The sequence below is a fragment of the Vulpes lagopus genome, chromosome 12, assembly GCF_018345385.1.
Source record: "Vulpes lagopus strain Blue_001 chromosome 12, ASM1834538v1, whole genome shotgun sequence".
Classification (NCBI taxonomy): domain Eukaryota; kingdom Metazoa; phylum Chordata; class Mammalia; order Carnivora; family Canidae; genus Vulpes; species Vulpes lagopus.
In genome coordinates, this window is record NC_054835.1 from 82,972,512 (window position 1) to 82,999,762 (window position 27,251).

Below are 27,251 nucleotides of genomic sequence, written 5' to 3' on the forward strand. Positions count from 1 at the left end.
GAGTCAAAACATGTTCTTTTTTTTTTTTTAATTATTATTTTTTTAATTTTTATTTATTTATGATAGTCACAGAGAGAGAGAGAGAGAGAGGCAGAGACACAGGCAGAGGGAGAAGCAGGCTCCATGCACTGGGAGCCCGATGTGGGATTCGATCCCTGGTCTCCAGGATCGCGCCCTGGGCCAAAGGCAGGCGCCAAACCGCTGTGCCACCCAGGGATCCCTCAAAACATGTTCTATTCAAAACATTTTAATGACTTATAAAGGTCTACAGACTCTGGCCTCCACTCTGAGTTTATCTTCTCTCATTCTCTACTTGCTGATTCCATTTAAGCCACATTGGCCTACCTGTTCTCTCTTTAAGATATTTATATATACCTAGAGTGCTTTTTCCACCCATACCCATGTAGCTCCCTCATTTTCTGCATTTCTTTACTCATATAGCAATCTCAGCGGGACTTTCTTTGTTCAGTTTAGAATTAAAACTTTTCCCTCTAAACTCCCTTTCTTTGCTTTGACATATTAAGAATATAATTTCCCATAGTTTTGCTTTGTTTTTCTAGATTTTGTTTCTATTAAATTATGTTTGCAATGTTTAATAGTAAATACTATAACTGTTAAGTATAGTTTGGAGTTATTTTTATCTTCTCCTCAAAATGTAGTTAAAAAAGATTCATATTTTTCTCAAAGGTTATCTGATGACAGCCAGTTATTTTTGTGTTTGTTTTTATCTTATTTTATTTAAATTCAACTAATTAACACATAGTGCATCATTAGTTTCAGTTGTAGAATTCAGTTATTCATCAATTGCTTATAACACACAATGCTCATTACATCCTGTGATGATAGTTCTTATCCATGTTAGTTCTATCTTTAAAGCCACTAGATGGGGCACCTGGGTGGCTAAGTCCATTGAGTGTTGAGTGTCTGACTTAATTTCGGCTCAGGTCATATAAGGGTCATGGGATGGAGTCTGGCATTGGGCTCCTCACTGACCATGGAGCTCCTGGGATATTCTCTGGGCCTCTGCCCCAGCCCCAGCCCCCAGCCCTCCACCCTGCTTGAGGTCTCTCTCTTTTTCTCTCAAATTAAATAAACAAATTAATAAACCACTAAAAGCTTATTTACACATATATATTTTTTCCTTTGACCTTATAGTATTCATAATTTGCTTGCAAATTTATGTTGTTTTGAATACCACATAATTAATTTTTATCCTAAACTTCTCTGGAACTCAGTCTGACAGGAATGTTCTGAATTTTCCTATAATTGTTTTTTTTTTTTTTTTAAGATTTGTTTATCTATTTATTCATGAGAGGCACAGATAAAGAGAGGCAGAGACATAAGCAGAGGGAAAAGCAAGCTCCCTGCAAGGGAGCCTGATGTGGGACTCGATCCCAGGACCCCAGGATTATGACCTGAGCCAAAGGCAGACACTCAAACACCCAGGTGTCCCTGAATTTTCCTATAATTGTTATTGCTATTTATTTATCTCTTAGTTCTATACATGTACTCTCCAAATAAGCTTTTTATTTTAGAAGATCTTTTGATTTACAAAAAATTATACAGAGTTCCCATATTTCCTTAGTTTTTTCCTAAGATCACTTTTTTGTTCAAGTATCCCATCCAGGGTAATTTACATTGATTTGTCATTTTTTTAAAGATTTTATTTATTTATTCATAGGGACAGGGAGAGAGAGAGAGAGAGAGGCAGAGACACAGGCAGAGGAAGAAGCAGGCATCATACAGAGAGCCTGACGTGGGACTCGATCCAGGGTCTCCAGGATCATGCCCTGGGCTGCAGGCGGTGCTAAACTGCTGTGCCACCGGGGCTGCCCACATTGAGTTGTCATTAAGCGCTTCTTGGCTGTGACAATTTCTTAACATTTCTAGTTTTTTAAATAATTTTGATACTTATGAGGAATAATAGTCTGATATTTTGTAGAATGTTCCTCAGTTGGGATTTATCTGATAGTTTCTCATGATTGCACCAAGGTTATGAATTTTGGTTGGAACATAGCAAATAAGGAGTCATTTTCATCACATCATATCCAGGGTATATGTGATCAACGATTTATCACTGTTAATGTTAACTTTGATCACTTGGTTGAGGTAGTATTTTAAAGGTTTGTTCACTATAAAGCTATTGTCCCCTCAAATGCTTTTCATACTGTATTCGTGGGAGGAAAATCCATGTACTCAGCCCACACTTAAGGAGTAGGGAGTTATGATCCACCTCCTGGAGGATGATGAATATGTACAAATTATTTAGGCTTCTCCATTAGAGAGAAGCCTCTTCTTCCCCATGCATGTATTTGTGCAATCATCTATGTCAGTAGGGACTCATGGATACTTATTTTACATTTTCTGTTATAATCTAACACTATATAATTTTGTTTCTTAGTTTTTTTTTATTTATTTTTTATTTTTTTTAATTTAATTTTATTTTTATTTTATTTTATTTTTTTTTGTTCCTTAGTTTTTTAGCTTTAGCTTTTAGGAGCTTTTTTACTTGGTTTCTGTATTCTTTTGACAATACATCCTTTGGTGTGTGTGTGGGTGTATATTAGGACTTCCTTACTTTCTGACACTAGAAGATGACTCTGACTCTTATATTTCCTGCCTAAGTAGAATCAGCCATTTCTACAAAGAATGCCATTTGTTTAAAAAAATTAGAGAATGGTTTTAGAAGTGAAAAATCTGATAGTCACTAAGTCTGGATGCTTCTAGGCTCTCTCAACAAACCAGAGGAAGGAACTATATATGTGATACTATATATGCACATATCTATAAATATTTCTTGATATAATAATCTGTATGTGTACTAAGCTAAACATGGGTTCACACTGATGTCTCCAACCTTGTAATAGTATGCTTATTTTCACTGCTTTGTACCCAAGGACTTCACAAAGCCTCTGTACAGGATGTACAACCAACACTTACTGGATAATTGCATGAACAAAAATATTCTCTTTATCATATTCCCACTTCTGGGCTCCTTTGTTGATTTTCCTTACACTTTATTTTTATTTTTTATTTTTTTCCTTACACTTCAAATTTAAATGTTCTTTGAAAATACTTTTTTGTGTAAAAATCTGATAATTGATGCTTATTTGTGTGGACATGCACCTCTGTCATCTGAGGATATGCACACCTGCCTCTCAGGAAACCACCTGCTGCAAACTCTTTGATTCATAATGGGACAGGACAGGGCTTCAAGGTCTGGCTTTACCTCTCTTTTATAATTGACTATCCATCTCTTTTTTCTCCTTCTTTTGGACTAGGGTAATCTATCCTAAACTCGAATGTGGTGGTAACTTAGTTTCCATTTCTCAAACCCCAAAAGTTTTGCCTGTAACTTAATGTCCTCTTTATTCCAGTTAGAGTTTAGGCTATATATATATTTGAACACTATATCCACTGTGATGTATCCATGTTCAAAAGCAGTAATGAAGAATAGCCTAATAGTAGAATTGGCAAAAAGCACAAAGTTGGAAAAGAAAAAATTTAGTGGAAACACATTGCTCCTCCATACATTTTGTTTCTAAACTACAAATTCCAGTATTGCTGGATCTCCTCTATTCTTCCGTGACTTTTGTTTCCCACAGACTGTCTTCCCCCTTGCTGCCAGTTACATCTTCATTCTTACACTCCTAAAGTCTTTTTTTGTGTTTTGCCATAGTTTCTTGCAAAGATTCTTGGCATTCAAGATCTTGGTAATATGGTCCATTTACTCAAATCATCTTCTTTCCCAGTGGCTGTCCTATGTAAACTACAGGGTATTACACAAAATCATTGATAATCTGAAAACTAGCCCTGTGCATTCCTGACTTATACTTTTGCTTTTACATTTTTTTCTCCTGGTGTTAGTTTGACAGTTATTCTTTTTCCCATAATCTCTCTTTTCCTTTTGATAGTTTTTAAGATTTTATAATTGATGTACTGCATTTCACTATGTATCAGATAATTATTTTTGTTTGGCACTAAATGTAGCCTCTAAATCAGAGGACTCTCTTGAGATTTTAGAGCAGTCCTGATTAAATGGCTGATTTCCATCTCACATGTCTTTTAAAGAAGTTGCTCAAAAAAAAAAAAAAAAAAAAAAGAAGTTGCTCAAAGTAACAATTGAGGCCAAAGGACTTTATTTTTTATTACAAGTAAAAGCCAGGTTGGAGGTTAGTTAATTTAAGATTAGTCTAGTGTGTATACTAATTTTGAACTCCAGAACTGGCCACATTTTCCTTTCAGGCCCAGACAAGTGGAACTCTCCAGACAAAGAGTCCACCCTAGTAGCAAAGAGCAGAGTTGCTGACCTGAACATGCCTAGTGATTTTCCTCAAATACACTCAGTAGTAAGTCACTGTGTTTTGAGGTGGAGTGAATAAAGTGACAGAGAGGACAGAAATAGTATTCTGATTTTTTTTCATTTAGAAGAGAGAAAAATATTCCTACTGAGTCCTCCTTCAGAAAATAAAAAAAAGACTTCTGTGTCTCATCTCCAGAAAAGTCTCAATCTATCAAATTTTTGTTTTCATATGTTGCTTCCTTCTTTTTTCTACTTCGGGAATGCTACACGTATATTGGAGCCTCTCAATTCCTTCTACATATGCCTCAATTTGTATATTATTCTATATTACCTCTTTGCAGTGCATTCAGGTAAATTCCTAATACTGTTTGGCCACACATTTCCTTATTTATTACCTGTTAAATAAAGATTATCTCATTATGGCAAACACTTATGTATCTTCTTCCTTATGAAAACAAATTGTATTTTTAGGTTAAGGGGAAGGAAGCATGTCTACCTCCAGAGAGATACTTATTTTCATATCCTTTCTTATAACTTGTGAGGATATTGAATTCTGGCCAATATAATGCAAGCAGGAATCTGTTAGGGGCTTGGGGGAGATTTGTATTTATTAATAATGCATTGTTTGGACCTAATTTCATTGAGTTACTGATCCAATTTTAAGTAACACCTATTTTTACACTTTCTGATGTGAAAGTAAACCTGGTTTCTTTATTGGCCAGTGACTTTTTAACTTCTGTGAATTGCCTTTTAATATTCTTTATTGGTTTTTCTTTAAAATTATTTTTTGTCTTACTGATAAGAAGATAGTCTATAGTCACTTGGGATTCAATTCTTTGTTAGTTTTATGCATTGCAGATAATCTCCTATTCTGCAGCTCACATTTCCATTTTAACTTTTTGAAGACTTATTTATTTATTTTAGAAAGAGAGAGCATATGTGTAAGATGGGGGAGGAAGAGAGGATCTTAAGCAGACTCTCCTGCTGATGTGGAGCCCCTTGCTGGGCCTGATACCAGGACTTTGAGATCATGACCTGAGCCAAAATCCAGAGTCAGCCACTTAAGTGACTGAGCCACCCAGGTGCCCCATCCATTTTCTATATAGCAATCTTTTTTTTTTTTTGGTTTTTTGAAAATTTAAATTTAGTGTGGTTAAATGTGTCAATATTTTCCTTTTTGTGTAGGCTATTTGTGACTTGCCTAACCTATTCTGCAATTTTTCCCTCAATTTTAAAGTTTTGCTTTTCTCTGGTTATTAGGCCATATAAATTTTTTTTAAATTTTTTTTAAATTTTATTTATTTATGATAGGCACACAGTGAGAGAGAGAGAGAGGCAGAGACATAGGCAGAGGGAGAAGCAGGCTCCATGCACCAGGAGCCCGACGTGGGATTCGATCCCGGGTCTCCAGGATCGCGCCCTGGGCCAAAGGCAGGTGCCAAACCGCTGCGCCACCCAGGGATCCCTAGGCCATATAAAATTGATATTTGTGTTTGGTGTGAAGTAAGATTTATTTCTGGGTTCTCTATTCTATTCTAATGATCATTTTTGCCTATCCCTATAGGAATATTGCTTTAATTACTATAGCTTAATACTTTTGATCATCTTCAAAAAACTTTTCTTGTCTATATATGGAAATACATGCATTTTTAAGATCATCTGTTACAAATTTATATAAAGTTTTATTGGTCTTTTTATTTAAATTGCATTGATTTCAGAGATTGGGAAAGAAGCTTTATAATATTGAGCCCTCTAATCTATGATCATGGTATATCTCTCCATTTATTAAGATGTTTTTAATAATTTTGGTAATTTTTTTAGATGTTTCAGATTCTTGTGGGATTTTATTCTACTTTGTTGATTTTATTCCAACATAATGAACAATATTTTATTGCTATTGACAATGGATACTTTTTATATTACATTTTAAAAATGTGTTACTTTTATATAAGAATGCTATTGAGTGTGCTATGTTGATTTTGTATTCAGAGCTCTCAACAGATTTCTCTTATTCCAATATTTGGTCCCTTGAGTATGTCTGATTTTTTTTATAGATAGTTTGTATGAATTAACTTTAGGTTCTTCTATGTGCTAGGATTATATTATGGTGGCTAACAAAGTTAAAGCATGTATTTGCATTAAGGAGCTTGGAGGAAGGCAGTCTAGGGCTGTTTAGTGGCTTATTGGTTTCATCAAGGACCAGACTTCTAATTTTACAGCATTGCTTTTATCCTCATTATTACAAGATACAAGAAAAATAAATACTGAAGAATATTTTTACAATATAAGATAATTATGTAGAGAAGCAAATATTGACATTAAGAAAACTATTCAAGTTAAGATGGTCATTCGTTAAATGCCTAAACAGAAATCCACGCTATCCTCTATATAACCACGTCATCATTTTGAAAACACATTGAAAAATAAACCCATGATAAAGCATACGATGGGACCTTGGATTATTGAGGAATTTTAACAAATTTTTGAAAGGTGCAAAGCAGATGAAAACTTATTTTAAGAATGAAACAAACTAAGCTGTGGATATGAATACATAAAGTACTGTCTCAGGGCAGCCCAGGTGGCTCAGTGGTTTAGCGCTGCCTTCAGCCCAGGGCCTGATCCTAGATACCTGGGATTGAGTCTAGTGTCTGGCTCCCTGCGTGGAGCCTGCTTCTCCCTCTGCCTGTGTCTCCACCTCTTTCTCTCTGTGTCTCTCATGAATAAATACATAAAATCTTTAAAAAAAAAAAAAAAAGTACTGTACTCAAATTTCAAAGGGTGTCTGGGTGGCTCAGGCAGTTGATTACAGACTCTTAATTTTGGTTCGGGTCACGCTCTCAGGATTTTGAGATCAAGCCCCGCATCGAGCTCCATGCTCAGTGTGGAGCCTGCTTGAGATTCTCTCTTCCCCTCTCTGCCCTCTTTTTAAATTTTTAAATTTGCTTGCAACTTTTTAAATTTTAGTATACGCTTAAGGCTGAACTTTGCTTTGAGATGGTACGTTACATATATAGCTTCTATTTCCACTTAACCAAGTTAGTTTTATTTATTTTATGTTTGTTTCAAATTTTTTTTAAATTAATTTTTATTGGTGTTCAATTTACCAACATACAGAAAAACACCCAGTGCTTATCCCGTCAAGTGTCTGCCTCAGTGCCCGTCACCCATTCCCCTCCACCCCCCGCCCTCCTCCCCTTCCACCACCCCTAGTTCGTTTCCCAGAGTTAGGAGTCTTTATGTTCTGTCTCCCTTCCTGATATTTCCCAACATTTCTTTTCCCTTCCTTTATATTCCCTTTCACTATTTTTTATATTCCCCAAATGAATGATTCAAATTTTTATTTAAATTCTAGTAAGTTAACATATACTATAATGTTGGTTTCAGGAGTAGAATTAAGTGAGTTTTAAGGAAGAGGATGTTAAATTTTGCCAAACATGCATTTGTTTAAAAATGTATCAAGACCTATTGAGATGTGTGTATAGATAAATTTTCTCTCTTTTAAATATATTTGATTTCTATTTATGTGCATATATTTCCGAATTTTGAACTCTTTGCATTCCTTGAGTCCTCACAATTTGTGAAAGTTTCAATATACTGCTATTTTATACTGTTTTAAAATAATTTCACACACATAAATGGTGTAAGAATCATGCAAAGAATGCCTATATGTCTTTCATCCAAATTCTATGATTGTTAATATTTTTCTTAAAATTTACCTCTGAAGACCTATCTAGAAATTTGCTGCTATGGCCAATATAAGAGAAATTACTGCCTGTGCTCTCTTCTAGGATTTTTATGGTTTCAGGTCTCATATTTAGGTCTTTAATCTATTTTAAGTTAATTCTTGTATATGGTTTAAGAAAGTGCTCTGGTTTCATTTTTTTTTTTTTACATGCAGCTCTCTAGTTTTATTGAATACATTTGTTGAAGAGACTTTTTCCTAGTTGCATATTCTTTCCTCCTTTGTTGAATATTAATTACCCATACACCATGGGTTTATTTCTGGGGTCTCTATTCTGATCATTGAATTATGAGTCTACTTTTGTGCCAGTAACATATGTTTTGATTACTATAGCTTTGCAGTATATCTTGAAATCTGAGATTATGATACCTCTAGTTTTATTTTTCTTTTTCAAGATTGCTTAGCTATTTGGAGTTTTACGTGGTTCCATAGAAATTTTACTATTATTTGTTCTAGTTCTGTGAAATATGATGTTGGTATTTTGATAGGGGTTGTATTAAATCTGTAGATTGCTTTGGGTAGTATGGGCATTTTAATAGTATTCTTCCAATCTCATGAGCATAGAATATCTTTCCATTTGTTTGTATCATCTTCAATTTCTTTCATCAGTGTTTCACAGTTTTCAGAGTACAGGTATTTTACCACCTTCCTTAAGTTTGATCCTAGATATTTTATTATTTTTGGTACCATTATAAAGGACTTATTTTCTTAATTTCTCTTTTTGCTGCTTCATTACTGGTTTATAGAAATGCAGCAGATTTCTATATATTACTTTGTATCCTTCAACTTTACTGAATTCATTTTTGGTGAAGTCTTTAGGGTTTTCTTATATAATATCATGTCATCTGCAAAACAGTGACAGTTTTACTTCTTTACCAATTTAGATGCTTTTATTTCTTTTTCTTGTTTGATTGCTTTGGCTAGGACTTATACTACTATGCTGAATAAAAGTGGTAAGAGTAGACAGCCTTTTCTTATTCTTGATCTTAGGGGAAAGGCGTTCCATTTTCCCCATTAAGTATGATGTTAACTGTGGATTTTTCATAAATGCCCTTCATTATGTTGAGATATATTTCCTTTAAACCCACTTTGTTGAGGGATCTTCTTCTCAATGGATACTGTAATTTGCAAATGGTTTTTCTGTATCTATTGAAATAATTGTATGATTTCTTCTACTGATGTGCTGTATCATGTTGATTGACTTGGGAATATTGAATCATGCTTGCATCTCAGAAATAAATTATTCTCAAATGTGATGAATGATTCTTGTATTGTTGGATTTGATTTACTAATGTATTGTTGAGGATTTTTGCATCTTTGTTCATCAGAGATATTGGCCTATAGTTTTCTTTTTTCTTTCTTCTTTTTTTTTTTTTTTGTAGTGTCTTTATCTAGTTTTTTTTTTTCATATAGCTTTTATTTATAATACTCCAAGCCACTAGTAGCAAAGCACTTCAAATGAATAGTTTTAACTTCAGGCATTTTGTCAAACAAAAGACTTCGTTCAGCTTCAGTATAATAATGGCAATTTTCACAGAAATATTTATCTTCTCCTACAATCCTTTCCAGTGAAACAAACTGTGAAATTGTCCATCTCAGGGTCTTCATTTCTGTTTTTGGCTCTGGAGAAATTTCAGAACCCTCTTCTACTTTGGAAAGCTCATCTTCTTGTACTGGCACACTGATGTCCTGAAAATCTTCTCTTCTTTCTGTTAAACTTTCACATTCAAAGCAATGAGTCCTTAATACCAGCTGACCTTGAAATAATTTCTCTACTAGCTCAAAACCAATTTGCTTTGCACCTTTGTTTATGGGCTTAACTTCATTAACATTAACGGGCTTAACATTATCCCCTGGAGATTCAAGTTCACAAGCATCAGTTGTGTTATCATTTTCATACTTCCCCAAGTCCTCTTCAAGATCATATTCATTTTCTTTCAACTGTTCTTTGGATTCCTGGTTTGTTGTTAGTTTCCCCAGACTACAGAATTTAGAAAGAATGCTGGGTTGCTTAGTTGCAGGCTTTAACCAATTTATTTTAACTCTTGATTTCTTTTGTGAGGATCTTGCATTTTCATTTTCAGAAACACACTTGGGGATTATTTTAAAAGGAATCTCTAACATATCGCCTGTAGCTTTCCTTTTTGATCTGGTTTGTCTCTGGTTCTCTTCCAATGACTGGTGTTCCTTGGACACTTTAACTTTTTTCTTCATGTTACCAAATTCAATGTCATTTTTTCTTTTCCCATTTCCTTTTGGGAGTTTTTCTTTATAATCATCGGAAGGCCTAAGATTGTCCATCTCTATGCTGTTAATACCACTCATTTCCTGTTTCTGATGAGGTTTTTCTTCTATCCTAGTAGATAATTCTACCACATTTTTTACTTCTTCTTTTTTAGGTGTTTCTTGAATGTTTCCCAAAATACACTGTAATACTTCCTGTGCATCATGCTGTAGATATCCTTCATACATAGGGTTGAGTTCCCTGAGTGTGTTAAGCAGTCACCTTGGCTGGTAGCAAGTTCATCAGTGTATTTTTCTGGATTTAAGAGAAAGCTAGCCTGAAGCTGTTCAACTGAAATGATCAAGGACTGTAAACTGCATATTAGTTCATAACTTGCCAAAGAATCTTCTTTGCAATTTCCCTTATCTTTTTGATTGGCTTCATCTTTCAGGGCTTCTTTCTTCCTTGAAGAAAAGTGGTAATTGAGTCCGGCGTCCGGCTCCCTGTGTGGAGCCTGCTTCTCCCTCTGCCTGTGTCTCTACCTCTCTGTCTCTCATGAATAAATAAATAAAACCTTTAAAAAATATATCCATTAATCCATTGGTATTATTATTTATTTCAATGCTTAAGTTGTACCAGCTTTGGCCATTTGTGAAACCCTTCAAGCTAGAGGTGAGATAAGAAATCTAGAGTGGTCAAAGTTGGGAAATGCCCTTCCCCTTAGGTGGAATGAGGCTCTGGACTTACCTCCTAAGGAGAAAGGTTTTTTTTTTTTTTTATTTGTTTTGTTTTTAAAGATTTGATTTTTTTAAATTATTTTTTTAAAGGTTTTATTTATTTATTCATGAGAGACACACAGAGAGAGAGAGAGGCAGAGACACAGGCAGAGGGAGAAGCAGGCTCCATGCAGGGAGCCCAACGCAGGACTCAATCCTGGGTCTTCAGGATCACTCCCTGGGCTGAAGGCGACTCTAAACCCCTGTGCTGCCCGAAAGTTTTTATTATGGAGATGAATATGGGCATATTTCAAAATGATTATTTTTCTTCTCCCCATGCCCAAAACATAAGATTTCATTTGGTTATTTCCTGTGAGAACTTGGTGGTATTTCTGGAATAGAACCTGCAGAAATGTGACTCTCCTCCAATTGACCCCAGTGTGTTTTCATTCACATGCTAATGGACACTCAATCTCTAGCAAGCAATTACAATTACTATTTAAATGTTCCTCTCCAGTTGTAGCTCCAGTGGCTTTTGTTCTAGATAATTCTATCTCACCTGTGTCTCTAGATTTCCCTGTCTATGTATATTTTGGAATAGCAGTTCGCCATGCAACCTTGATTTTATGATGGGTCCAAGAAAAGTTGTTCAGAGTTGTCTTGTTGTAGGGATGAAAGTGACAACTTCTGAGCTTTTGACATATCAAAGCTAAAACTTGAAGTCCAGTGAATTGATTTTCCTTTAAAATTTTATTAAAAAGTTTATTTTGTTAGTTTTCAGTTTATACCATAATTGAGAGGAAAAGACAGAGATTCCCAATACACCTCTCACCCCATAATGCTTACCCTCCTCCATTATCAACATCATTCACCAGAGTGGTAATTTGTTACCAACTGAATTGTATACCCAATATCCAGGCACTTTAATGTATTTAAACTATTTTTCACAAAACAACAAATATGTGAAGGAAATAAAACAACAGGTGAATCAAATATGAGCATACTTCCTGCCTTTTGTTTTCCTTTTCCCTCCTAAATGTGAAGGCATTTTTAAATATAAAAATAAACTGTTTTCTAAAATAAGCACACAGAACACAACACTAACTATAATTCATCTCCTTTTATTGTCTCCATTTTACAAATGAGTCAGTCAAGTAGACAATCCTGTGCTCAACATGCTGGGTTTTGGGTCACAAAAAAAGATAATAGGGAGGAAAAATGTAATTGTATTAGATAATGCAAAACAATAACTGCAACAAATTCTCCTGCTTCATAAACTTTTTATCATAAGTGCTGAGTTTCCCATTTATTTGATTTGAATGTGAAGAAATAAATTTAAACTGAAACAGTCAGATTTGGCAAAATACTAAAACCTAAACACTTTTGGGTAAGCTGATACTGTTACAAATATTTAAAAATGATAAGATTATATTGTTACCTATTTGTTTTGATCAAGTTATAAAATAGATTCATAGGAGTTGATAAAACATAACACAACTTAATATTAAACCCAAGAAACTTAAATGTTGACCTTATAATATTTGTACAAATATACTAAATTATCAATAGATTAATCAATCGATAATCTTAGCTAATTTTTAATATATAATGGCTCAAGCCATTCCATCAGCACTACAAGGAATGGAAATGAATTTTGAGCCACAGTAAACTGAACTTTCTGTTTTTATCTGTTTTTATCTGTCTTAACAGGTCTAATCATGGCTAAATGTAAGCATGTTTAAATATTAACTTTAGTTAAATTGAAAATGAATTTTACTTCATTATGTTAGAAGGTTCTAATGCTGATTTAAAAAATAACATACAATTCTTATTTATGTAAATTCTCAAATCTCTTTGGTTGCATCCTCTTTATTTGGATCCCTTCCATCTACATTTTATAACAGTAGGATTATCTCATAGTAATATTACAATATAAGTTTATTTTCACTTTATTGTGACCTTTCCCCTAGAACTTATGTATACTTTCTTTGCTTTTTCAAATCTCTTCACTTAGCAAATATCATTGGGAATAACTCCTGGATGTAAAGGAAAAGAGGAAATTTTATGTTGTACCACGTCTGTGAAATTTTTTGAAACAAGGCATGAGAAGCAGGTACCTTAAGTTATAATATTGGTTCCAAGAAGCTATTGAGGAAGAAAGAGGGACTGTTTGTAACATAAGACATTGCCTGTTTTTGTTGGCAATAGTAATTGTGGAAAGGGCACTAGAAAGTGGTCAAAGGTTTTAGTTGGATAGTATACTTATTAGGTTGGACAAATTATACAAATCACTGAAGCTACCTTGAGATTCAGTTTATTCATTCACAATAACCTGATATTATTAGGTTTTTATATAAAATGTTATCTAGTGATCAATTCCTGTAGGGATGTTTCACAACTTCCTAGCAAAACACCAAGTCAAAACCAGAAAGCCTCAAAACATTGAAAAATAAAAATAAGATAGAGAAATTAGGTTGGTGATTTTTAGATTTCCTTCCAAATCAATTTTTCTGTTATATGAATTTTCAGTGATCTAATGACATTGCAATTTCTGAGGGCTGCATTTAACCTCCACTGTGTGCCATTATCCTTTCAAAAATTTCAAGAGCTGATATTTGGTTGAATTGTTTGAATTAGGTCATTTCTTAAAACTTGATATATTCATTCTAAAATGGTTAAATAAATTATACATATAATTATACATATAATTATATAATCTAAATTATACATATAATTTCAAGCATCTGTGAAATTTTAACCTGTGGATGTTATTAGGCATTATGTTAACAGCAGGGTTTATTCAAGTAACTTTCAATAACAAAATGGTATGATGTATTCAAATTATCCTAATGTTCATCTAAGTACAGGCTTATGGATAAGAAATGTTTTAGAGTTCATATGCATGATCCTCTGAATCAAAGCAACCAAAGTAGACTTAATACTTGGGAATTTCCTTCTGTACTATAATTTGAATGCATTAGATATAATATGATTTCTGAGGAAGCTATTATGAAATATAGCATTAAAATTTCACTGGCTTTCTGTTTCTAACCAAGTAGGATCAATTGTTCATAGAAATTACTCTCCCATGTAAAACAACAACAAAATTGAACAAAATATGAGACAGCTATTTTCAGACTTTGGACAGCAGGCGGTGCAAGACTATGCCTACTAAAGGAAGGGGAATGAATAAGGTGAGTTCTACACTTAACGCAGCTTTCTGGCTAAAAAATATTTTTGGCCTGCAGCAGAAGAATATGGAAGATACTGCACCTCGAGGCTAACTATACTTTGCACAGCAAGTTATTTCTTGAAAAGAGATCTAATGGCATACTTCAAAAGCTACCACAGTCCACACCTTACAAATTAAAATTCCACTTCTTCATACATGTTCATGGAGCAGCTCCACATAGGTCTTTCTTCTTGAGGGGAAACTTAGAGTCTCCAGTTAGTTCACTAAGCCTCTCTTCTGTCTTTAAGTTTGGTTTTGGGGCCCACACCAGTATTCACTGTCTCCCTCCACCACTATCCATCCTAAATCCTCTCATTCTTAGGTTTTATCTGCATGTCTTGTCGTCTTACATGTTGGTGTGACCCAAACCCATTCCTGAAGAATCTCAGCCCTTGGAAAGTACCCATTTTTTAGGCATGTGTCCATTCATTTATAATTTAGCAAAAGAGTCCCAAGAGATACCCAAGTGGATCAACTGAGTTTTACACATTCTTTCACATTCTTTTTTAAAGATTTTACTTATTTATGAGAGAGAGAAAAAAAGAGAGGGGGATGCAGAGATATAGGCAGAAGAAGAAGCAGGCTCCCTGCAGGGGATCATGCCCTGAGATGAAGGCAGGCGTTCAACCATTGAGCCACTCAGGCATTCCTCTTTCCCATTTTGTAAAAGCAGACCTACCTTTTCTTTGTGATCAAGGTAAATTATTTCTTCCAAGATACTGACTCCTCTTCTCACTTGCTGGTTTCTGAACAAGAGAAGTCAGAATACCTACAGGACAGCCACAGTTGTCCCTCACTAGGTCTTTTTGGCAAGGGTTCACCTCTCTTTAGGGATCAGAATCTCTAATTGTATGGAATCCAGAGAAGTGGCATAAGAAGCACAAATTGCCTCAGTGAGTCACTGGGAGCAATGGTGAGTGTAACTTTAGACTTCCACTCTTTGGTTCCTGGATTCACATGGCCTGTCTGTGAGAGTGGGAGAAACAGCCACATAGAATTTTTAGCTGTGGTTTGTATACTGCATTCTGAAGAGTGGCCTACCATTCTTGAAGTTCCTGCCTCTGAGCTGGAGCTTTAGCTGCAGGGTCACTCCAAGGTTTATTACAGCAGTTGATATGCTATGTAAAAAAAAAAAAACAAAAAACAATGGATCTCATAAATTTGGGGCTACTTATTCAACTATTTCATTGTGAAATGGGTGCCCTGGTCAAATGCTTTATTTTGTGGGATTCTAGGCTTGTGGATTAGGCACTCTATAAACCCATGGATAATAGTACTGACTCAAGTTCTTCAGGCAAAAAAAGTGAGCCCATATCTGCAACTGTATTTTTTGTAAGAAAGAATTACTAGCTTCTCCGGCATGGAGGAGGCCAAAAAGCATAAACTTATCACAAAGCAATGGGTTGGCCTACTTGAAGAATAGTGCCATATAGGGGACTGTGTTAGTGTTTACTGCTGACAAGTTGGAGATTGAGAGGCAGCAGTAGCTAAATAGGCTTTATTAAATAGGGTTCATCCTGGTGGTCCAATATGAAACCTATGTTTCTACCACTGTGGCAAATCTGGTGCCTATGCTAGTTCTGGGGTGGCCAATGGGAAGTTGTGGCTTCCATCAACTGGCAAGTTCATTGTTCAGTGGGTCTTCCATGGCAGGTGCTTTCTAAAATATGTTAATATGTGATAGTGAATTCTTGACATTTTGTGCACATTACCATAAGTCCATCCATATGTTTCCACTTCAGAAGTCTTTGTGTCCAATATTCCAATGTTTTCTTTCCATGTTCCTGGCCAGCTGGCCAGGCTTCTGGTCACTTTCCAGAAATCCATATATAGTTTTCATCTATGCCTACTTGTTTTTCCACACAGAGTAGATGCCAGGTGAACCATTTAAAGGTCTGTCTATTGGGAATATTTTCCTTATTGTTGTCTCTCAAAACCACCCTTGCATGTGGCTGTAATTCAGCTGCCATTCATTTTTAATTTGCACCTGTATACTGATTTGGAATATCTGAAATCCAAGCTCAGGTTTTTCCTTCTTTTTTAGCTTGGCCTATAGAATACTTGCATCCTCATGCCTATAGATAGGAGCTAAACGTGAGATGCTGGTATAATGTTGTGGGGTAAAATGAGGCCTGGGCCTTCTATTCATGTATTCTTTTAATGGACTACTGCTTACAATATCCACATTTATGACTTGGCAGGTCTAACATAATCCAGGTCAAATGAATACTGTGGTCATATATTGACTGAATGTTTTACGGTCACGTTATCAGGGTCAGTAGCAGGCCAGGATTTGTTTTGCAAAAGGTATTGAATTCACTGATGCAGGTAGAGTAGCCTTATTGCAGAACCTAAAGGCCTGCATTGTGATTATCTTGATGGAGCTTGACATAAACATTAACACTGTATCTCAACACCCTTGCCACATCTGGCTCCACAGATTTTGCCCCATGGGATGGACTAAGTGGAAAGGCTGCTTCCAGCACACTTTGAATCTGCCATATGGGTCTTTTCTGCTCCAGGCTTTACTCAAGCTGGCAGCCATTAGTATCACCTATATTTGGGCCAAAGCAATATTCGTAGGTGTGCAGTGCATTGCCTCCACAATCTAAAGATGTTTACTGTTACTGTGCTGCCTCCTTTTAAGGGGGCAGCAAGAGTGCGTGCAAGATGTAAAAATTGGTCTAATACTACTTCTGAGATGGTACCCCTCATCACTGGGCTCCTACAAAATTAATGGACTCTTAATTGGGTTAATTTTCTATTCTCTGAAGCACATTATCAGGACTTTCAATGTGAACACCCCTTGCTGTCTCTGACTAGATGTCATAGATATGATGGATCAAGATGATATTTGGCAGGATGTTCAGGTGGAACAGATTACCTTGGAATATATTATGCAGAGGGAGGAAGAGTTAACTCACTTCTGGTGCAAAGTCGTAAATGAGTATTTTTGTCCACATCATCTGAAAAGCTTTCTTTTTTAAATTGTCTTTTTGAATTGACATAGAAGAAGATGCACTTTCAAATCATTGTTTGCATACCCAATGCTTGTAACCATATCGATATGTTCTAGCAATAATTCTCTTTCAAGCATAGCAACTATGATTTAGGCCTACTACCTAGTTGAACTTGCAACTGTCTATAGTCATTTTACATTATCCATCTTGTTTTCTGCAGGGACCATTATCTACTAAGACTAGACCATCTATTAAGAATTATGGTAGGGGCCTTCACATCTACACATTTTGGATACATAATCTAAGTTTTTAAATATTTAACCTAAATATTTAGATATTAAATATTTTAAATATTTAACCTAAATATTTAGATATTAAATATATATATTATATTTATATAAATATAAATATATTTTTTTGTCTTTAAAAAATTTGCTATTCATTATTGAAGAGAATGCCCAGCTCCTTTAGAGTATATTCAAACCCTTTCCTTACCAGGCCCCCCTTTTACCCAGCTAAATTAGGCAAGCATATGACCCTATTTATCAAATGGCATCCAGGAGACGAGGCAAGGGAAGCTTCTGATGGGACATCTGTTAATATTGTGGGTAGAAGCAGTTGTATTGTCTTCTACACAGGGAATATGCTAACTCTTGATAGATACCCTGAGACAGAACACTTTGTTGTTGCTATTATTACTTGTTTTCAATTCTTCCTATGTTTTCAAAAAAAATTAGAACCTTTTATTTTTTAATAGCTCAATCTCTTAATCCAGTCTACCACACATACAGACACACACACACAGCTCCTGAACTTGTTACTAGGTTTATTGCCTGGCATCATCCTATGCTTTTCCTTGGTTGTCATTCTTGAACTACCTCTACTATTTCTGAATTTAGATTATGTTTCTCCTGGATCTAAAGTCAATCGGGGAAGGACAAACAGTGTATGTTCTCATTCATTTGGGGAATATAAATAATAGTGAAAGGGAATATAAAGGAAGGGAAAAGAAATGTTGGAAAATATCAGGAAGGGAGACAGAACATAAAGACTCCTAACTCGGGGAAATGAACTAGGGGTGGTGGAAGGGGAGGAGGGCGGGTGTTGGAGGGGAATGGGTGACGGGCACTGAGGCGGACACTTGACGGGATGAGCACTGGGTGTTTTTCTGTATGTTGGTAAATTGAACACCAATAAAAATTAATTTAAAAAAAAATAAAGTCTTCCTTGTTGGTATACCTCTTTTTGGGATTCACAGATTCTAATAATTTATGAGATTCAGTACAGACATACTCTGCCTATCTTTTGACTTATGCTGCTCCATTCAGGACTGGTTTCCCTCTTTGCCTGATGCACTGCTGTCCCCCAAGAATCCTTTATCTCATGTTCTGAAAAATCTTGTTGCCACATTCCTGTGTCAGAGCTCTGACTTACTATATCCTTTATTTTCCTATTCCTTGGTTCATTTACTCCCCTGCTTGGTGGAATATAGCATCCAGAAGCTTCAAGAACAAGTGCAAAGAAGATAAATTTTTGAGAAATTTCATGTATAATTTAATTTGAGGTCTTTATTGTCTCTTTGCATTTGATTGATATTTTCTACTAGAATAGCATACTAGATTGGAAATAATTTTCCTTTAAAATTTTGAGGTATTTGTTTCTGCATTTTAGCTTCCAGTTATCTATGGAGAATTCTGAATCCAAGTTCCTGTTCCCTTATATGTGTATTTCCCTCACGATTAGTGATTCTGAGCACCTTTTCATGTTCCCACTGGCCATCTGTATGTCTTCTTAGTAAAAAGAATGTCTATTCAAATCCTCTGCCCATTTTTTAATTGGATATTTTAAACTAATGAATCATAGGAGTTCTGTATATATTTTAGATATTAACCTCTAACCAGTATATGATTTGGAAATTTCCTCCAATTCTGTAGGTTGCCTTTTCATTTTCTTAAATATTTTTTTCTTTTCTCTGCAGAAGATTTTAAATTTGATGTAGTCTTACTTGTTTATTTTTGGTTTTGATGTCAAATCCAAAAATTCCTCTCCAAGGCTGATGTCAAAGAAATTTTTCACTGGGATGCCTGACTGGCTCAGGTGATAGAGACTGAGGCTTGATCTGAGGGGTCATGAGTTTGAGCCCCACGTTGGATATAAAGATTACTTTAAAAATCTTTAATGATAAAAGAGTTTTTCATCTATGTTTTCCTCTGGAAGGTTTATGGTTTGGGGTCTTCATGATCTTTTCTAAGAACAGAAATTTTTAATCTTGGTGAAATCAGATTTTTCCTTTTTTTTTTTTTATCATTTATGCTTTTTTTTGGTGACCTATATATAAGATCTTTGTCTGCTCTGAAGTGATAGTTTATTCTAAAATTTTATAGTTACAGATTTTACATTATGTCTGTGATGCATTTCAAGGTAATTTTTGTGTATAATGTAATGGTCAAGGGTTTCCCCCCCCCATATGTCTGTGGTGTTGGCCAAGCAGTTTGTTGAAATGACTACCTTAGGCCCCACTGATACATGGGTACTTTTGTCAAAAATCAATTGCCCATAATAAATAAGCCTATTTCTGGACAATATTCTATTTCCTTGTCACTATGTCTATATATTTTTTGCCAATATCACACCATCCTGATTGTTATATCTTCACAACTTTTCCACAAAGAGTACTCCAAATCATAGGTGAATTCCATCCATCTTCTAAGAAAGAAATATCAATGTTATACAAATAAAAATTAGAAAGGAAAAAATACTAACTTGTTTTATGGAACCATCATAATCCTTTTTATTATAACCTAACAAAGGCACTGCAAAAAATTACCAATATTCTTTATAAATACAGATACAAAATATCCTTAACAAAATAGTAATAAACTGAATTCATCAATATAGTCTTAGTTCACAAGTTTGGCTTAGATTTTTTGTTTTGATTTTCAGAACTTCCAAAAATGCTGTTTCATGTTTTTCTAGCTTACATTGTTTGTTATGAGAAATTTTAAAATCTTTTTGTTTATCAAAAACGATTCTTTTACTCAGACATTTTTTCTGGTTTTTGCTTTATTATGGTTTTAATCAATTTGATTATGATGTGATTCAATCTCATATTCCTGTTTATGTAGCTTAGAGTTCTTTAAACTTTTTGAATCTATGAGTTTATAGTTTTTATCAAATTTAGAAATTTTGGCCATAATTTCTTTAAAACTTTTTTTATGCTCCTTTATATCTCTTCTCTTATCTAGAACTCTGATTAAAAGTATATTATTTGAAAATGATACATCTGAGAAGGAGTTAGTAACCAAAACATATAAAGAACTTAGCTCAATATCAAGGAAACAAAATCTGATTAAAAAGTGGCCAGAGGACTGAATAGAGACTTCTTCAGAGAAGACATAAAGGTGTCCAACAGACATGTGAAAAGATACTCAATCTCACTAATCATAAGGAAAATGCAAATAAAAACAACAATGAAATATCACTTTAGGCTGTCAGAATGACTAGGATTAAAATACAAAATATTAATGTTGGCAACAATGTGGAGAAAAAGGAACCGTTATTCACTCTTGGTGAGAATATAAATTGGTGGGGTCACTGTGGAAATGTATTATATTACATGAAATATGTCAGACTGAGAAAGACAAATATGTATTGTTTCACTCATATGTGGAATCTAAAAACAAAACAAATGGATAAACAAAAAGAATCAGACGAATAAACACAGATGAGAAACTGTTGGTTAACAGAGGGGAGAAAGGTGGAGGGATAGGCAAAATGGGTTAAGAGGAATGGAAAATACAAGCTTTCACTAATGGAATGAATAAGTCACAGGAATAAAAGACATAGCATATGGAATATAGTCAATGATATTATAGTAGTGATGTATGGTGACAAGTGGTGGCTACACTTGTGGAGAAATAGCATAACATATAGAGAAGTTTGAATCACTATTATACACCTGAAACTAATTAACAGTGTGCCAACTATATTCAAATTTAAAAATTAAATATATTTGACTACTTGATTTTATCTCACAAGTCACTGAGGGTGCATTTTTTAAAAAAATCTCTGTGCTTCAGTTAGGATAGTATTTATTACCATGTGCTGCAGGGTCTCTGGTCATTTTTTCTATAGTTTTTCAACTATATTAAATTCCATCCAAGTGAGTTTTTCATTTCCAACTCTACTTCTCAACTCTAAAAGTTCCATTTCGGTCTTGAAAGAATTATTTTTATATTTCTCATTTCTTGTCTCATTATGTTCAAGTTTTGCTTTAAATTTTTGAGCATTTCTGTCTTTCTACTGAATAGTATTGTTCTGGGTTATATATCATATCTTGCCACCTTTCTCATGTCTTATAACTTTTTAAAGATATGAATGTTATATTTGTGAATATTATTTTTTGCTTTCCTTTAAAGAGCATTGATGTTTGTTTTGGGAAAAAAAGTTAATTTACTTTTTTATCTTTGTAGTAGTTCTAACATAGATTAATCTAGTCCTAAAGTAAACACTTATTGCAGAGACATGACCTTTTAGGATTCATTACTGAAGTCCTGTGTGTGCATTGAGAGGTCTCTCTGATACAGTAGGGATGTTAATGTCTCTTAGAGATGTGTGAGGTCAGAATGCTTTAGATTACAGTTATTCTGTGATTTTCCTTTGCTTGGTATAGAGTTTAACCCTAAGAAGATTTAAGTCAGACTTAATAGGAGTCCTATTCATATTTTTTGATGTACTTTTTCTAAAATTTCCTTCTCTCTGGTACTTCATCCACAAATTCCAGATACCTTGCCCTTCCCAGCTCCAATCTCTGTCTCTTAATTAAGTCAGATCTCCATGTGTACTTGGAATTCCCCTCTGTGCACCAGGACTTTAGGCATAAAGTCAGGGTAAATAAGGAGCTTACATTTTCCATTTTTCTTCTTTAAGTCTTGCCACCCCTGTTAGCCAATGTTGAAAAAAGTTGTTTTATTTATTTTTCCCAGTTGTCTAATTGTACATGGTTAGAGAGTAAGTCTAGTACCAGATATTCCATCATGGCCTTAAGTGGAGTTGCTTTTTCATACAGTTCACATCCTGGGGGTATATTCTCAGGATGTAATTTGGTTCAATCATCTAAAAAAGAAGGACTGGAATTACTTAATATTGCAGATTACTGGGATTTATTTAACATCTGGAGAAGCCATAATGTTGCTCTTTTAACAAGTTTATTGTCCAATTCTTACATACTCAAGTGGAAAACCTGTATGTCCCTAGAACAGGGAATCCTCACCATATTTCAAAATTTCTGTGTGAAGCTTTTAAATGTATTCATTGGAATACAGTAGGCTTTTAAAAATATTTCTTGAGTGAAATAATGAATATAGAATGATTATATCCCTAAGACTAGGGGAATTTCCTTGACTTCTGAATTAACTCTCAACAAACATAGCCAGATTTCATGAGTCAAACTTTGATAGGATAGATTAAATATTTTGGTGATATAATTAATATATTTTTTCTATAATAACACTTATTAAATGAATGGAAAACAAATAATTTGGACATTCTAAACATCTGTCAGCTTACTCCTATTGTTTAGCTTAGTACCTGAATTGTCCCAAATTGCACTTGAATTTTCAGATTCACTTGTTTTCTGTCATAGTGTTGCTTTGCTCGAACATCTATTTATGCTTTAGTGTACTCTCCATATTTTCATAGAATTCTTACTTTTTTTCTAAAAATATTCACAATTATTTTGTTGATACAGCCCCGGCTATGAAGCCCTAACCTTCAATGGTGTCACCTTTATTTATATTCTTAGAGTGGTTATAAGAAAGTGATTTAGTGCTGGGCTGTGTGTTATGTTGTACTTTATTTTTTACCCATTTTGTTCACCCAAAATGGCAGGCTCTTTAAAAGCAGGGATCATGGTTTCTCCTTACTCTACATAACTCCCAACCTGGAGGAGTGCTCAGTAGGGCGGCTCAAGGAAAACTTATCAGATAACTGGCAGTTTCTTAAAACTGCAGTTGGAAGTCCATAAGGCATTGTCTGGATGTCTCTCTTTTTAGGAGTATTTTTTTTTTCTGGAAAATCTGAGAGATAAGTAAAGCTATTTCTCCAGCTGCAGTATAAGTCCACTTATTACTGTAGAAGATGAACATTTTTGGTTTGTATAATTATATGCATGGGGATTATGTGATAATATTATGTCAAAGTAACAATTTTGGTAGAATGCTATTTCACATTGATTACATTAATCCAAAAATTGTGTCCTGTTTCAGAAGCATACTTGAGATACTCATCCTAAGCTTGAAAAATATGCACTTTATTTTAAAGTGACAGTGTTAATATATTTGGTTGTACTAATGTTTTTCTTGGGCCAAAAGCATTTTAAAATATGTTAGCTTTCTAACCTGTAAACATGTGAAAAATATTTATTTCCGTAGGGAGTCATTTTTTTTCTGAAGTTTCATGAACTACTCTGTTTTCTCCACAGGGCCCATAGCACTTAAGTGGCTAGTGATATATAATCTATAATGTGGGGTAACTATGAGATAAGGAGATTCAAAGTGATTGCTCATTCATCTCTCTCTCTCTCTCTCTCTCTCTCTCTCTGTCACACACACACACACACACACACACACACACACATGAAGTTTCAACACTTGGCTTGACATTGAAAGTATATATACAAACCTTGCTTTTTGGGAGCTTTTGAGATCAAAACTAGAGGTTTAAATCACATGTAACTAGTGTAAAAATTCCATAGTCATATAGAGGAAGGGAGACTGTTTCTAGCTTTATTTATTACTGAATATTTAATGTAAGAATTAGCTGGCTACAATAACCAGGGAGGAAATTGAAGCAGTCATCAAAAACCTCCCAAGACACAAGAGTCCAGGGCCAGATGGCTTCCCAGGGGAATTCTATCAAACGTTTAAAGAAGAAATCATACCTATTCTACTAAAGCTGTTTGGAAAGATAGAAAGAGATGGAGTACTTCCAAATTCGTTCTATGAGGCCAGCATCACCTTAATTCCGAAACCAGACAAAGACCCCACCAAAAAGGAGAATTACAGACCAATATCCCTGATGAACATGGATGCAAAAATTCTCAACAAGATACTAGCCAATAGGATCCAACAACACATTAAGAAAATTATTCACCATGACCAAGTAGGATTTATCCCTGGGACACAAGGCTGGTTCAACACTCGTAAAACCATCAATGTGATTCATCATATCAGTAAGAGAAAAACCAAGAACCATATGATACTCTCATTAGATGCAGAGAAAGCATTTGACAAAATACAGCATCCATTCCTGATCAAAACCCTTCAGAGTGTTGGGATAGAGGGAACTTTCCTCGACATCTTAAAAGCCATCTACGAAAAGCCCACAGCAAATATCATTCTCAATGGGGAAGCACTGGGAGCCTTTCCCCTAAGATCAGGAACAAGACAGGGATGTCCACTCTCACCACTGCTGTTCAACATAGTTCTGGAAGTCCTCGCCTCAGCAATCAGACAACAAAAAGACATTAAAGGCATTCAAATTGGCAAAGAAGAAGTCAAACTCTCCCTCTTCGCCGATGACATGATACTCTACATAGAAAACCCAAAAGCCTCCACCCCCAGATTGCTAGAACTCATACAGCAATTTGGTAGCGTTGCAGGATACAAAATCAATGCCCAGAAATCAATGGCATTTCTATACACTAACAATGAGACTGAAGAAAGAGAAATTAAGGAGTCAATCCCATTTACAATTGCACCCAAAAGCATAAGATACCTAGGAATAAACCTAACCAAAGAGGTAAAAGATCTATACCCTAAAAACTATAGAACACTTCTGAAAGAAATTGAGGAAGACACAAAGAGATGGAAAAATATTCCATGCTCATGGATTGGCAGAATTAATATTGTAAAAATGTCAATGTTACCCAGGGCAATTTATACGTTTAATGCAATCCCTATCAAAATACCATGGACTTTCTTCAGAGAGTTAGAACAAATTATTTTAAGATTTGTGTGGAATCAGAAAAGACCCTGAATAGCCAGGGGAATTTTAAAAAAGAAAACCTTAGCTGGGGGCATCACAATGCCAGATTTCAGGTTGTATTACAAAGCTGTGGTCATCAAGACAGTGTGGTACTGGCACAAAAACAGACACATAGATCAATGGAACAGAATAGAGAACCCAGAAGTGGACCCTGAAATGTACGGCCATCTAATATTCGATAAAGGAGGAAAGACTATCCATTGGAAGAAAGACAGTCTCTTCAATAAATGGTGCTGGGAAAATTGGACATCCACATGCAGAAGAATGAAACTGGACCACTCTCTTTCACCATACACAAAGATAAACTCAAAATGGATGAGAGATCTAAATGTGAGACAAGATTCCATCAAAATCCTAGAGGAGAACACAGGCAACACCCTTTTTGAACTTGGCCACAGTAACTTCTTGCAAGATACATCCACGAAGGCAAAAGAAACAAAAGCAAAAATGAACTATTGGGACTTCATCAAGATAAGAAGCTTTTGCACAGCAAAGGATACAGTCAACAAAACTAAAAGACAACCTACAGAATGGGAGAAGATATTTGCAAATGACATATCAGATAAAGGGCTAGTTTCCAGAATCTATAAAGAACTTATTAAACTCAACACCAAAGAAACAAACAATCCAATCATGAAATGGGCAAAAGACATGAAGAGAAATCTCACAGAGGAAGACATGGACATGGCCAACATGCACATGAGAAAATGCTCTGCATCACTTGCCATCAGGGAAATACAAATCAAAACCACAATGAGATACCACCTCACACCAGTGAGAATGGGGAAAATTAACAAGGCAGGAAACAAGAAATGTTGGAGAGGATGCGGAGAAAAGGGAACCCTCTTACACTGTTGGTGGGAATGTGAACTGGTGCAGCCACTCTGGAAAACTGTGTGGAGGTTCCTCAAAGAGTTAAAAATAGACCTGCCCTACGACCCAGCAATTGCACTGTTGGGGATTTACCCCAAAGATTCAGATGCAATAAAACGTCGGGACACCTGCACCCCGATGTTTCTATCAGCAATGGCCACAATAGCCAAACTGTGGAAGGAGCCTCGGTGTCCATCGAAAGATGAATGGATAAAGAAGATGTGGTTTATGTATACAATGGAATATTACTCAGCAATTAGAAACGACAAATACCCACCATTTGCTTCAACGTGGATGGAACTGGAGGGTATTATGCTGAGTGAAATAAGTCAATCGGAGAAGGACAAACAGTGTATGTTCTCATTCATTTGGGGAATATGAATAATAGTGAAAGGGAATATAAAGGAAGGGAAAAGAAATGTTGGGAAATATCAGGAAGGGAGACAGAACATAAAGACTCCTAACTCGGGGAAACGAACTAGGGGTGGTGGAAGGGGAGGAGGGCGGGTGTTGGAGGGGAATGGGTGACGGGCACTGAGGTGGACACTTGACGGGATGAGCACTGGGTGTTTTTCTGTATGTTGGTAAAGTAAACACCAATAAAAGTTAATTAAAAAAAAATAATAAAAAATAAAAATAAAAATTAAAAAAAAAAAAAAAAAAAAAAAAAAAAAAAGAATTAGCTGGCTATTGGGAGTGGTTAAAATGTCCAGAAGTGAAGAGATAAAGAAAATTCCTTCCAGAGATTGCACTGTAGCAATGAAGGCAGGGCACGGTAAAGGAGGTACTTTTGCAATATTTAATTTTCAATCTATTGATTGAAAACTGCATGGTAAGCATTTTACTGTTATGTAAAATAAGGAGAATGCATCAGCAGGAACAGAAATGTTGAACTGGATTAGAATCCACAGTTGGAAATAGAATTTACAATTTAATGGTTATAGCTGTTGAAGACAAGGTAGACTTATTAACAGCAGCTTTAAGACTCAGATTCAGATGTCTCAGATATAGTCAGCATATTCAGACTTAGATTCTTGAGTATCTGGGAATGTGGTTGTACCATCAACAAAAATAAGGGAAATGCTTATACTAGGACAGAAGATGAGTTCAGGTATATCAAATTCTTGCAGGGAGAACATCTCAGAGACAAGAGTA

The 27,251-nt window shown here is 35.1% G+C and overlaps 1 protein-coding gene across 1 annotated transcript in view; it reads right to left on the bottom strand.

Annotated features, from left to right (window-relative positions):
* Positions 1–9,461: 9,461 nt before the first annotated feature.
* The window catches only part of LOC121474093 (ubiquitin carboxyl-terminal hydrolase 1-like), a 78,969-nt gene continuing 61,179 nt past the window's right edge, over positions 9,462–27,251 (bottom strand). The window contains 3 exon segments of the mRNA XM_041726896.1: positions 9,462–10,561; positions 10,564–10,733; positions 15,259–15,335. Of these exon segments, the coding sequence (XP_041582830.1) occupies positions 9,462–10,561; positions 10,564–10,733; positions 15,259–15,335 (1,347 nt within the window).